This window comes from Equus asinus, chromosome 21 (genome assembly GCF_041296235.1).
Source record: "Equus asinus isolate D_3611 breed Donkey chromosome 21, EquAss-T2T_v2, whole genome shotgun sequence".
Taxonomy (NCBI): domain Eukaryota; kingdom Metazoa; phylum Chordata; class Mammalia; order Perissodactyla; family Equidae; genus Equus; species Equus asinus.
Window position 1 is genome coordinate 32,493,269 of NC_091810.1, and position 13,983 is coordinate 32,507,251.

Below are 13,983 nucleotides of genomic sequence, written 5' to 3' on the forward strand. Positions count from 1 at the left end.
TTGGATTGTTTGTATTTTCGCTGTTGAATTTGAGTCTTCTTTATATGCTCTAGATACTAGTCTTAGATATGTGGTTTGCATTTATTGTCTTCTAATCTGTAGCTTGTCTTTGCATCCTCTTCATTTAGGGCAAAAGTTTAAAATTTTGAAGAAGTTCGATTTATCCATTTTTCTTTACATAGGTCATCCTTTGAGCATCAAACGTAAATATTTTTTGCCTACTCGTGGATCGTGAAGATTTCTCCTATGTTTTTTTCCTGAAAGTTTTATAGTTTTGTTATACACTTAGGTTTATGATCCATTTTAAGTTAATTTTCATATATGATGTGAAGTTTAGTTTGAGGTTCATTTTTGGCTTTGGGTTTTTTTTTTCTATGGACGTCCAGTTGTTCAAGCATCATTTGTTAATCCACTACTTTCTTAATACATGACTCCACTTTCAAATTAAAATATTTTGGGAAAAAAATGATAAAGCAGGTATAGATTAAGACTGGTTCTTTTGTCTCTGTAGGCACTCCCACCTTAGGCAGTAAGTAGTTACCAGTTTTAAGTGTGGCTACTTGCAACCTTAAAAGTTCAAAGTAAGAATCCACTTGGTATCTTGGTCTCTTGGGTATGTGTAAATATGATTTTTCTTTTTTATTCTACAATCAGGTGAATCCCAGACCTTGTTGGCAGCAGCAGTAGAAAGAGAACGTGCGGCTACAGAAGAACTCCTTGCCAACAAAATTCAGATGTCTTCCATGGAGTCACAGAATTCTCTCTTAAGACAGGAAAACAGTAGATGTCAGGCCCAGCTAGAATCAGAGAAAAATAGGCTAAGAAAACTGGAGGATGAAAATCATAGGTGAGCATGTTTCTTGATTTTATTCTTGGTAGTTTCATGACATTTTTAAAGCATTTAAAAAAATATATTGTTGGCGTTTAGCTTCATAGCACAGAGAACTAAAAATAAATACTTTTAGTGTTTAAAATCAGTCATCAGTAATAGGATATTATAGCAAGAGGGTACTGGGATTCATTGAACCTTACATAGGCTCCTGAAATTGTGTGGCATGTTTTATATATATTTGCATTTTCCAGGGAAAGGATTCATATCTTTAATCAGATTTTTTTAAAGGAATATGTAACCACAAGATAGTTTGGAGACCTCACTCGTTTGAGTTATTTTTATATTATGGGGGGTTTTCGCAGTGTTCCGGTCTTTCTAAATAAATGTCTGGGTTCTTTGGAAACCACAATCCATAAAATCCATCTATCTGAAATTATATTTGTAATATATGTATATATATGTAACGAGGCTTAATGATGTAGCTAGTTTTTAATAGTCTGTACTCACTTCATCTTTTTTGTTTTGTTTCATTATCCCTGGCTTCATAGGTACCAGATTGAATTAGAAAACCTAAAAGATGAATATGTAAGAACACTTGAAGAGACAAGGAAAGAAAAGGTATTTTATTAGTGTTTGTTCACTTTTTAGGGCTTCCATTAGAGAATGGTTGGGGGTGATAGCGAACTAGAGAGAAAACAAGATGAAATGGGTGATGTTACTGCTTTTGAAACTTGGTCTTCAGTAGTAAAACAAATAGGAGTCTATACTTTACGCTCCTAACTTTGAGATTGACTTATTAACGATGGCATGAATTATTATCACAGAAATCATCTAACTGTCTCTCTCTCCATTAGACACTGTTGAATAGTCAGTTAGAAATGGAAAAAATGAAAGTTGAACAAGAAAGGAAGAAAGCAATTTTCACTCAAGAAGCAATAAAAGAAAAGGTACTGAATTTTGTGTTTTGTTTTTGGGGTAACTACTTAGTACCTATTGTGATTAATCATTGACTGTTTTGTAATTTTGGCTATACTTTATAAATACCATTTCTTATGTCTATAATCAGTACAGTGATGAATTCTGGTAGTGTGATCAGTGTCCTGCCCAGGTGGATCTGAAGTAATTTGAGTTTATCCAAAGACATCTGTGATTTCTAGGATTCGAATTATAGAAAAAGGATTTGAATTATAGAAACTCTTGCCCCTTGTTAAATGAATTTTGTGGTCTCTCACTGAAACTAATGCACCTCATTTGGCCCATAGGCACCTTAGGAGTAAAACTGATTTCTTCACTTTCTTTCTGGTTAATGAAGGTAATTTTTCTAAAGCGAGTTTCCTGTGTTTAAAAGATTGGAGTGTACTTGGTAGTTATTAAATATATTAAATGTTTTAAAACTACCTATGTGTAAATTGGAATTACCTTTTGAATTTATTTGGAATTAAAAAAAATACACTAAAAATAAAATGGATAAGCCAGAACCTTTATGGTTTGCAAAACTCATTGGTAATCTGATTCTAAAGAAATAGGTTTAATTGGTGATATGTTGTATAATATGAAGCAGTTCATATAATTGTTTCAACAAAAACATTCTCATTCCATTAAAAATAAACCACATTATGTTGTTAAAATATAAATAGGTCCTGAGATGATTTGACCAAGTCTATTTACACATGTAAATTTTTAAATATTGTGCCTTTGATAAGACTTCAGAAATCATATCAGTAACATTTTATGGGGAAATTAGAATGAGTCTTTGTTGTTGTTAGTCCTAGGAAAGTTTCCTGCTTTTTCTATTTATCCCTGTTTTAATCTATTTTACTCTTTAATCTGAAGTGAATTTTTTTTTAACTCTCAAAGGAACGGAAGCCATTTTCTGTTTCTAGCACTCCCACAATGTCACGCTCGAGTTCAATAAGTGGAGTTGATATGGCAGGGCTACAGACATCTTTCATGTCTCAGGTGATGTTTTATTTCTTACATGTGTTCAGTCTTTAAAGTGAATAATGATAAAGGAAATATGCAGATAGCAGTTTGACTCTCACCATGACCTTGCCATTTTTAGGCAATTCATCTGCATGTTTGTGAAGGAGTACTAATTGCAGTGAGGAAATATGGATGATTTTCTGCCTTTAAGAAAGTCATAGACATTTTAAAGCAAGAACTGACAGAACCATTTTGTTTGAACCTTATGATGGAACACAATCTATAATAACTGAAGAACTGTATGTGCTTTCTTTAATTAACTTAGGATGAGCCTCATGATCATTCATTTGGACCAATGTCTTTATCGGCAAATGGAAGCAATCTATATGATGCTGTAAGGATGGGAGCAGGATCAAGCATTATTGAAAATCTACAGTCTCAGCTAAAGCTAAGGGAAGGAGAAATTACCCATTTACAGGTATTGGAAAAATTAAATGTGCTATTTAGAAGTAAATGAAATTTTGAGGCCCAATAAAAGTAGCACCCTTTATGTCCACCTGAATTCTGAGCAAATTGAAAAATGAAATGTAATAGTGGCATGTGAAGCCCAAAATGTATCACATATATTAAGGATAAAGGCTAGTTGGAGAAATTAGTCAAGGATGAGAGCCAAATGAGCCTGCTGACAGACTGCCAGAATTAGGCACTTCCCTGCTCTGTCAGGAAATGCTGGGCTGGAGTATGCCTCCCCCTGTCTTGTAGCATGCCCAGGTAAGACTTAGACGCATGGAGGAGCAGAGAACTCCTTGCAGGCAGATTTTTCCAAACAGAAAAAAAGGGAGATTGCTGAGCTGAGCATACCCATCTTCTTCTTCCCAGTCTTACCACTTAGATGAGTTGCTTCAGCTCCCGCTGTGAGGAATGAGTAAAGGTGATGAGAGAGGTTAGAATTGCAACATCCTGCACATGAAAGGCAGCATCGTGAGTGGGGAGGGAGCATCCTCTCATCCTCCCTTGCTTTTTAAAAACTTAAAACAGAAATGTTAAAGCATTTTTACCTATTTTCAGTGTTAAAGTTGATACACTCAGAGGTAAAACTTTCTTCTTCTATTCCCATTATATGATTTTTGTTAGTTGAAAACATTACTCTATTAAAGAAGACATCCTTGAATGGGAAAAAAATAGATCAGAATAATCTTAGTATCTGTTATGTTTGTGTAGCCCAGTATGCTATACTTGAGGCCCCAAATTAACTTTCTGGTAGTGACGATAGATTCTATCGATCTGACCTACACAGTTGGGGCTACATTAAAGTATGTTTTTATTTCTCTGAGTTTTTGTAGTAATTTAGAATAACTGAAGTTTATGCTGTTTCCAAAATTAGAGAAAAATAGAAGGTTGGGTATTTCAAACAGATGATTGGATTTTCTTTATTCTTTATCTCTTATGTAGTAAACCTTTGAATGGTATACCTCTGAGGAAAACTGGAACTTTTTTTGGTCACTATTTCATTTTACTTTATATGTTGACATATCTATTTCTTCAAAAATAATACATTATGTTTATATTAGTGGGAATATTAAACAAGATATATTTTGACTTAAATTACTCTCTGGTTATGTTTCTCAGCTAGAAATCAGCAATCTAGAAAAAACTCGCTCAATAATGGCTGAAGAGCTAGTTAAATTAACAAATCAAAATGATGAACTTGAAGAGAAAGTGAAGGAGATACCCAAACTTCGAACTCAGCTGAGAGTAAGTATTCTTCACTTAAGGATGAGTCTAAAGAATTTTAATCCAGTTACATTAAATCTCATATTTTTAGTTTATATAAAATGCACATGTGTATATTTTAATGATTTCTTTGAAAATTAAAGAGTATTAATGTTTGAGTAAAGAACTTTAAAGGTAAATCTTTTATCTTGCCTGTGACATTACACATTCAAAATGTTTTTCACAATCATGTTTAGTCCCAGTATAGGAAAATAACTAGATTTTATTTGGCCAAGGCTCATTTATAATCTGCACTTTGCATAACTTTAGTAGTATTTTTTTCATTTATGTTGTATGTATCATCACAATTGGCAAGTTTGGTATTATGAGTCACTGCTAAGCCATAAATGAGAATATATTTTCTTTTGGCTTTTCCTCTGGGGTAAATGCCAGGTAGTACTTAAACCACAATGAACCAAAAATACTGAAATTTGGTCTAATGTACTTAAATTAATGGGAGAAAAGATAGATTAAATATGGGGAGAATTGTAGATTTAGTGGAGAAATATAGTAAGATTGATAGCAGCTGTTTTTGTTTTTAATTCTTTTACTTGCTATTTATTCCAAAAGACTGGATTATGAGTTTAATTTTTATAAGATATGACTATATACTTTTATTTAGATTGTCGTGTGTTTACTGGTGACTCATTTATGAAATAAATAATTAAAGATGTTCTGTATAGTTATCTAAAAAATTGTAACAAATATCTTTTGTAGGATTTGGATCAAAGATACAACACTATTCTGCAGATGTATGGAGAAAAAGCAGAAGAGGCAGAAGAACTTCGATTAGATCTTGAAGATGTAAAAAATATGTATAAGACTCAAATAGATGAACTTTTAAGACAAAGGCTCAGTTAACTTCTGAAAATGACATTCCTATCAAACTGAATGTAAACATTTAATATCTAAATGCAGACTTCCAATAAATTCTTTTATAGAATTAGAAAGTGGAATTTACTGTAGAGTTCAAAAATTGAAAAAAAATTGTTTTATAGTATATAGTAATATTTGAAGTTAAATTATTTTGTGCAATATTTGAACTTTATTTTTGAGACTATTCTTTAAAGATTTATTTTTTAAAGCATCCTTCTTTTTTTTTGCCTTAAATAGCACAGAGATTTATTACTTTATCCTCATATCAATATGGTTAGGGAAGGAGAATGATGTTCATATATGTATTGTAGATATATAACTAATTGTATCTATAATTTGTATGTGTTTGTATATATCGAAAACATTTAAAGAGTGATATTAACATATTGAAACTTTGAAATCTTCCACAATTAAATCTCTAATTACTACTCATGAAAATGGACATTAAGGGATCAAGTAAAAAAATTATTAAACCTGCAGTTATTACAGTTTGAACTAATTTTTTTCTTTTAAAGTAGAAGTCACACTGACATTGTCTGAAGTTTAAAAGATGAATAATTTAAACTTTAAAATTTTTGTGATCTGAAAACTTATTTCCCCCAGATTCCACAAATTTTGGTACTATCTCGAAAGCTGTAGCTATTCAAAGTTATGAAGGCATAATTGGATGGTGGAAAAAGTTGACTTAAAAACAATTTTGTGATGGTATCACTAACACTTAAGTGATTTTGAAGAGGTATTGTTTTACTACCTTATAAAATGAGTCAAAAGTAATAAAATTATTAATATGATTTTCTCTAAAAATTGTTCACATTTTGTAAAGCCTTATTTTTGGCTTTATATTTAAAAATGAATGTTTGCTATTACAGAATATCCATAACAAAATAGAGAAAGTATAGAGTTAATTTAAATTTGGCATTTTGCAATTCTGTGTAGTTGATCATTTTATTTTTTTCTTGAACCTTTAAACACAAAAATAGTGTGGAATAACTTGAAAAAAATAGCTATGCCTTCTTCCAAATGTTTGTTCAAAAGTTAACCGGGCTGTGTTTTAGACTTGTGAAATATTTTGATACATTTTATTACTGAAAGTCATTTGGCTGCCTTTTCTTCCAAATAAATTTAGTTAAATTTTAAACACTAGAACTTTGAAATATTGCTGTAAGTAAGCCATGTTAATGAATTTGGAATGCTTTTCAGGGCAATTCAAGTGACCTCATTTTTGTTCTTTTTGTATTTCAGACAGTATTTCTGTCATTGGATCTCTGATTTGTAGCATTAATAAATATTCTTTCAATGTGAGCCAGGTTCATAAAACTAATTTTCTGTATTTTAGTGGTAAAAAGCAATGTAATAACTTTTTGTCATCTTGATTTTTTTTTCTTAATATTCAGGGGCTGACAGGGAATGACAAGACTGATAGCAATAAAAAATATACAGAATCAGAAAACTAGAGGTTTAGGAATTATGAAATTTTTCTTTTAAAATATACATTAGTGAGGGAAAAAAAGCCTTCAATTGTGGAGAAAAGATTGAAATAAAACTCATATACCTTTCAATTTACTAATACTAAACATTCTCTTCTCTTAATCCTTATCAACATTAATAAAATCAATTCAACTTAAGATTTTAAAGTGTTTTCAATTTATTTAATTTAAAAATGACAAGCAGCTATTTAAGTCTCAGGCTGTATATTACCATGTTATTCTTTATTCTCAAATTAATAATCATATATTGATCTTAGTATGATTATTATACACTTAGATCTCTCAATACATTTATATTTATATTGAGAAGGTGTACTGAATCAGTTTCTTTGAAAAACTCCAAGTAGCAGAGTACCTATTGAATATTGTTTGCTGTATTTTGCTCTGTCATTAAAACTCCTCTATCCAAATTCTAGTAAGATAATATTTGTATTTTAATGCATAAGAAAATTGTTTGCAGTTAGATGTTTCCATTCTTGAAAGAAAACAGGAAAATACTACAAATCATAACAATTTTAAGAATATAAAAGTAAAAGAGGTGTGAATATTGTTGTTTTATATGTGGCAATTAAGCACAGACTATAGGTGTTGTTCCAACTCTTAGGAAGCTAAATTGAGACTACTATTTCCTTCTTTTCCTTTGCCTCTTTTTTTGAGAACTTCCAGTTGTATGATGTTTAGCATATGGGAATGTATCAAATGTGTCTATATTGTGCTTTAAGATATTCTAAATATGAATAATTTCTGACCTAGGGAAACATGAGTTTTTGTAGTTAAATAAGTGAAAAGAATGTTGAGGAAAATTTTTTTCTCATGATTCCTAAATTGGCATTTGATTTATTAATTGAAAGTTTTATTCAAGTGCTTATTAAAAGTATATGATTTATAGTATTTAGAAAATAGCCACAAGAAAAAAGAGAAAATAACTGTAGATATTTTATCTTGTTTTACTACTAGTTATTGAGTATATATACTTTTATGTCCTAGTATATCATAATTTTTCATTTTCAATTTCTAAAAAATCTAATTTCCCCTATTCTATTCAGTTTTAAACTATAACAGCTTTAATTTCATATTTTGTAAAAGACTAAAAGTATGATTTAAACTACAGATTGATATTATAATATTTTAATTCTAAATGAAAGATAATGTAAATAATAAGCATGGATCTGATTTGAATAAAGATTTTAAAATAGTAATAATGTATTTCATTTTTAACAGTTTAGAGTGGTCAATACCAATGAATGAAGGTAGTATTGTTTTATGAAGATAATATAACTTGTTTAACTTTAGAATTCATATTTTAAGAAAATGAGGATAAGCCCCAATTTTCTGAGTTATATTATTGAGTAGTATTAGTGTTAAGCATAGTTTTCCTAATGAAGATATGTTTTTAAGAATTTACTTACTGTAACTAACTGTAATTACAGGATGATTTGTATCTTTTAAAAATCTTAAATAGTATCAAGATATTCTTCTAAAAGCCTATATTTCTATTCAAATAACAGATAAAAGGTTACCTCTATTCTTGAGTTCATATTGCTTGTACTATTGAACTCTGCAACTTTGATCCTTTAAAGTACTTTTAAGCTATTGCCTTACACATATCCATTTTACTTTTTTGCACGTCAGGATCGTTGAAGAAGATGGAATGAAAATTAAATAACTTTCTTCTTAATACTTAAATACTTTTTCTCAAAACAAAACCAAAATGCTTCAGTAACCCACAATTGTGATGAAGAGAATTTACTCTTAGTGCTGTCCAGTGTTTATTCTTCATATTGCCCCATTCCCAAGTAAGCTAAATTTAATTTTAGAATCTGCAATATTAAGCAAGACAGTAATGAGAGGTTTTTCTGCTTGCTAAATATGAAACTGTCTTCTTGCTTTTACAGGTAGTGGTGGGCAGAGCCTGGTAGATGGAGATGTTCCTATCTGTTGTATACAATGCCATGCCCATTTGTTTCTTTTGAAATTACAGATTTTATTTTTTTATTCTTTAAAGATTTTATTTTTTTTTTTCATTTTTCTACCCAAAGCCCCCCAGTACATAGTTGTATATTCTTGGTAGTGGGTCCCTCCAGTTGTGGCATGTGGGACGCCACCTCAGTATGGCCTGATGAGCGGCACCATGTCTGCGCCCAGGATCCAAACCGGCGAAACCCCTGGGCCGCCGCTGTGGAGCACACGAAGTTAACCACTTGGCCACGAGGCCAGCCCCTCTTTTGAAATTACTATCTTAATTTTTAAAAATACATGTTCCTCAAAAATCTGTGGTCATATTGGTAGTAGGAAACACATTGCTTATTTTGTTACTGTGTAAGGAAATCATTTTTATAGGATCATAATCTCTTATCTACTCTTCTGAAATCTAGAAAGCTCTGAAAACCAAATAGCTTTTTTATAAGTTTGCTGTCACATCTGCTTTAGTGGTAAAGCCTGACCTGCACTGACATGGCTATTTACAGACTTTATCTTACTTAGTGAGAGTACTCAAACTTTTTGCTACAGAAATACTGGGTGAGATTATGGGATGCTGACCCAGGGTACAAGGAGGGTGTTAGGTAATGAATGGTGTGCATACCCTATTCTATAAAAAAAAATTCAGGAACACAAATGGTCCCAAGAATTTTGGAAACAGAATTGCACTTTATCTCCAAATCAGCCTGTTAAAGTTGATACCATCATCTCCATTTTTAAAATGAAGAAAGGTTAAGTAACTTGCTCAATGTCGTAGGGCAAGTAAGTGGCAAAGCTGGAATTCTGATTGATGGAGTTTGGCTCCAGAGTCCATGCTCTGAACCATTAACTATATGGTGGTGCTTCTCTTACTGCTTTTCTGTAAAATCATACTCACATAGATCAACTGTAGCATAAAATCAACTTTAGTAAAATTTATTTGCTTAAAACTTCAGTACCTTTGAATTATATTTAAGCAGTTGCATGTATCAGAGAACCAATAAACTACCGTCTGCTGATAGTTCAGTATTTTTCTAACGTTCTTTGTGGGCTATCCAAAATGGCAGTGTATGAGCAACAAACTTAAAACACATTTAACAAACTTGGAATGCAATGTAAAAATTATGACTATACAAAATTTCGAACGTGCACAAAAGAGAACAGAATATGAATCCCCATATACTCATTAACAGATGTTCTTTAATAGTGTTCCACACTTGGTCTACTTTGTTTCATTCATAACTCACTTGTGCTTCCTCCCAACCTACACTGACTATTGTGAAGCAAATTTCAGACATACGGTTTGATTATCATATTTAAGTATGGACTGTTTCTGTAAAAAGTAACTTTACCTCATCAACTATTTGGTTACTTGCATCCTAATTCATAGAGGAAAGACAGGATAAATACACTTGATTCTTTTCCTTTATTTACTAGTTTTCACAGTAAGAGTCGGTTCCTTTCTGTCATGAGAGATGAACATAAGGGTTTGGGCTCGTGTATTTGGTTGGTTGGTTGGATCTTCTTGAATATGATATTTAAATATATTTGTCCTCAATCCATTACAGTTACCTTTATTGATGCTTTAAATTATCCTGTCTTTGGCCAGAGGCAGCCTTTCAAATTGGTCCCTGAGTCTTTTTTCTTTTTCCTTTGGTGGCGATTTTTTTCCAATTGATGTCATAATAGTTTAGAATATTGTGAAATTTCAGTTGTACATTATTGTTTGTCCATCACCATATAAGTGCTCCCCTTAACCCTTTGTACTCATTCCCTACCCGCTTCTGAGTCCTTTTGCTATAACCCTCATCACCTTTGATTGCTTCCCTGCTTCCTCATGTAAGATCTTTCAGGTTCTCCCTGTACATTTCTTGCCCCATATCTAAGATTATCCATTTTTCTGTGGAGCTTGTGTTCCTTTTAATGGGAAATGGTTTGCAGAGATCATAATCTGGGCACAGGGGGTGCTTCTTGCTACAGCGTTTATCGTTTCTTGGCTTTTTTTTTTTTTTTTTTGAGGAAGATGGGCCCTGAGCTAACATCTGTGCCCATCTTCCTCTATTTTATATGTGGGATGCCCGCCACAGCATGGCCTGATAAGTGCTGTGTAGCTCTGCATCTGGGATCTGAACCAGTGAACCCTGGGCTGCCAAAGTGGAGCGCATAAACAACTATATACATATCTCCTTTCCTAAATAAATGATAGCATATTACATATCCTTTTTCACTGTGCTTTTTCCACTCAGTGATACATCCTGTGGTGTATAGAGATATTTCTCAATTCTTTTTTACACCTGCATTGTTCTAAATTGTGTGGATATACCATCGTCAATTCAAGTAGTCTCCTATTAGTAGACTTTCGAGTTTACTGTAATGTCAATTTGAAGAAAATTTAAAATTAAGTTTTAACATTGATTTATATTTGGGGGGGAATTCTGTGTTGAGAATGGCTGTTGGCAGTATAAGAGAACCAAATCTCATGTTCTTAAAGCCCCTTATCTTGTTTCCTCTGAGTCTGAATGACCATAAGTTAATATGTAGCCATTTAAAATAGCACCATGTGCATGTCACACCAATTTAATTGGCTTGTATGTCCTTGCAATAAGACTAACCTATTTTTAGGAGCCTTTCTCATGTATTAGGCTTAAAATATATATATATATATATATTTATGTACTATATGTATATCTTTACTGCACACCACTCAGTGGCAAACCAGTTTGTTTAAAAATTTATGTTAAATGACCACCATTCATTTTGAATTAACAGGAAAGCTACATTTCCTGTGCGTGACAAAAATAGGATGGTGGCAAGTAAGCTGATAACGCACTTTAAAAAATTACTGTCCTTATTGGTAGGGGGTGGGCAAAGTATGCAATAACAGAGCAGTACTTGCTTGCCTTAGAGGCAAAATCTTTTACATAAAGAGTAAGTTAGGACTGTAAAGTACTTTAGAATAATGCTTGGCATATGTTAAATACTGTATGTGGTTTTTGTTATTATTCGCAAAAAAAATCTAGATAATATTCTTAATTTAGCAGGTTACCTCTGGAACTTGTAACAGTTCTCCTAACAGTATCTTAAGAATTATTATTTAAAAAGCATGTAAGCCTTTGGAAGCAAACGTTGTGTTTCCTTATGATCATGCTACTTAATCTGGTGACTTTATATGTCTGAGCATAAATTTATTTTGATGGTATCGACCTTCCTTTAACCAGTTCAAGTTGAATCAATATTTAATGATCAACTCGACTGTGCTCTGTACTAGACAGCACAGCAGGACCAACGGTGCCAAGAGTAGAAGACAGTGTGGGAGATACGCGTTCAAATAATCCTGAGAAAATAAAAATAAGCAATTATAATTCAAATAATCATAAAATAATAAAACGATAAAAATCAAACTCCACAGGGTAGCATTCGAACTTGGTGAGTTTCGGGAGAGCACGGTAAGGAGAGAGCCAGGATACTACTATACAATGTGCGAGGACTCCAGAGAATCTGCACCATCTGTCTAGCTCTGCTTAGGTGGCCGGCTCCCAGGTTCTGACAGTGACCTTGGCGGCAGAGCCCAGGGAGAAGCACAGGGCCCTCCCAGCCCCCTCCCTGCGGGCCCCGCGTCCCGCCCCGCACGCGGAGTCCCTACCCAGCCCGGTGTCGCCCGGCTCCCGCCGGGACCGCCCCCTCGCGGGGCTCGGGCCCGCCTCCCCGCGCAGGCTGGCCAAGGTGGCCCGGCTGCTCCCTGGCGCCCCCTGGCCCGGCGCCGGCGCCGGAGGTTTCCGGTGAGCGGCAGGAGCCGGTTATGACGACTCTTCTCCCGAGCGAAGCCATCTGCTGTTCCTCGGTAGCCCCGGCTCCCCCGGCTCCAGGTGGGACTCGCCGGGCGATCCGCGGAGCCTTCGCCCGCGCCTTCCCGCCGGGTCTGCACTCGGCGCGCCTTCCCGCCCGGGCGCGCGGGAGGCGCTCTGCCCGCTCCCGGCGCGGCTCCCCGGCGGGCTGTAGTCTCTCCAGGATCCTCCAGCGCCTTCCCGTCGCCTGCGGGCCGGGGAGGAGGGCGTCGGGAAGCCGGCCCTGGCACTCCCGGGCCCCGGGCGCTCGGCTCCTCCACCGGGCTGCAGCGGCGCGCAGGGCTCCCGGGAGCCCGCCGGGCGCAGGGCAGGATGCCGGTTCCCGGCCGGCGCCCCATTGACCGGTTTCCCAGGCCGGGGCGGAGCCGCTCTCCCCACAGGCGCGGCGGGGACCTGGGGCGGGGTGCGGGGCCGGGTGGCGAGCGGTCGCCGAGGATCTCTGCACCCCCGAAGCAGCCCCGGCGGCGCCTGGGCTGGAGACCCCCACACGGCATCGTGGCTGCACAGGGGCGCGCGCCCCTTGCCCTGGCGCCCTGGTCCCGGACTGACGTTTTAGCAGATGGCTGGTGACTCCACCTCGGCGTCTGGGGCAACCCAGCCCTTTCTCACCCCCTGCCTTGTCCTGAGCTTGAGACCTACGCACTCGTGGGGGCCAGCCGTTTACGAGCCGTTGTGAGTCTCAGATGCGTTTGACTTTTCGTCTGTCCACTGCCTTTAAACTTTCCAAGCTCTGTCGCAGAGCATTGCCCCGTCTCACGCGCTGTGGTCCCTATCAGCCTCGGGCTTTCACCTCTCATCATCTTCAGGCTCTCCCCTTTCTCCTTCCCTCTTTGTAGGCCTGTGGAAATCCAGTCAAGGAATACAGACGTGGAGGGAGCCCGCTGTTTGGAGCTGAAAGAAAAAGTAGTTCCGCCGCTGGAGAAGAGCACCCACCCATCCCTGCGGGGCCTAGCGAGAGGACTCAGCCCGGGAAAGGCTTTCTGCCCGCCCCGGGGCTGTGCTTTCGTGCACCAGCAGCCACCTCCACCTAGCTTATGCAAGTGCGTACTTGCCCTCCGCAAAAGCCAAGTTTCTGATCTCAGTCTTTAGCTTTTTCCCACGACCTAAGCGTTACTCCTTCTCCATGGATCGCTGGGTTTGGTTCTGGCTAGAGCTCAGTCGCGGACAATAGACTTGGATAACCAGAGGTTAGGGCTGGATCATAGTAATGACTTTATAACTGGGAAGGATGAGCAAAGGAGAGTTCCTGCCTGGAGAACCTTCAGGCTCAGGTAGGAGTGAGGCCCAG

General features: G+C 36.3%; 2 protein-coding genes across 4 annotated transcripts in view; both read left to right on the top strand.

Moving 5' to 3' along the window:
• Window positions 1–7,029, top strand: part of TMF1 (TATA element modulatory factor 1) — a 28,849-nt gene extending 21,820 nt beyond the window's left edge. For both annotated transcript variants that reach the window (XM_014836086.3, XM_070492260.1), the window contains exons 11-17: window positions 655–847; window positions 1,381–1,450; window positions 1,687–1,779; window positions 2,690–2,791; window positions 3,081–3,233; window positions 4,385–4,510; window positions 5,246–7,029. In XM_014836086.3, the coding sequence (XP_014691572.2) occupies window positions 655–847; window positions 1,381–1,450; window positions 1,687–1,779; window positions 2,690–2,791; window positions 3,081–3,233; window positions 4,385–4,510; window positions 5,246–5,389 (881 nt within the window). In that variant the 3' untranslated portion in view covers window positions 5,390–7,029. The remainder of the gene's footprint in view (window positions 1–654; window positions 848–1,380; window positions 1,451–1,686; window positions 1,780–2,689; window positions 2,792–3,080; window positions 3,234–4,384; window positions 4,511–5,245) is intronic.
• A 5,516-nt stretch (window positions 7,030–12,545) lies between these two features.
• The window catches only part of EOGT (EGF domain specific O-linked N-acetylglucosamine transferase), a 34,445-nt gene continuing 33,007 nt past the window's right edge, over window positions 12,546–13,983 (top strand). Inside the window, exons 1-2 of one of the 2 annotated variants that reach the window (XM_014836082.3) lie at window positions 12,546–12,716; window positions 13,532–13,735. The gene's annotated coding sequence lies outside the window, so the exon portion shown is untranslated. Of the gene's footprint in view, window positions 12,717–13,084; window positions 13,368–13,531; window positions 13,736–13,983 lie in introns of those variants that run through there. The other variant, XM_044754612.2, reaches the window with a different exon arrangement.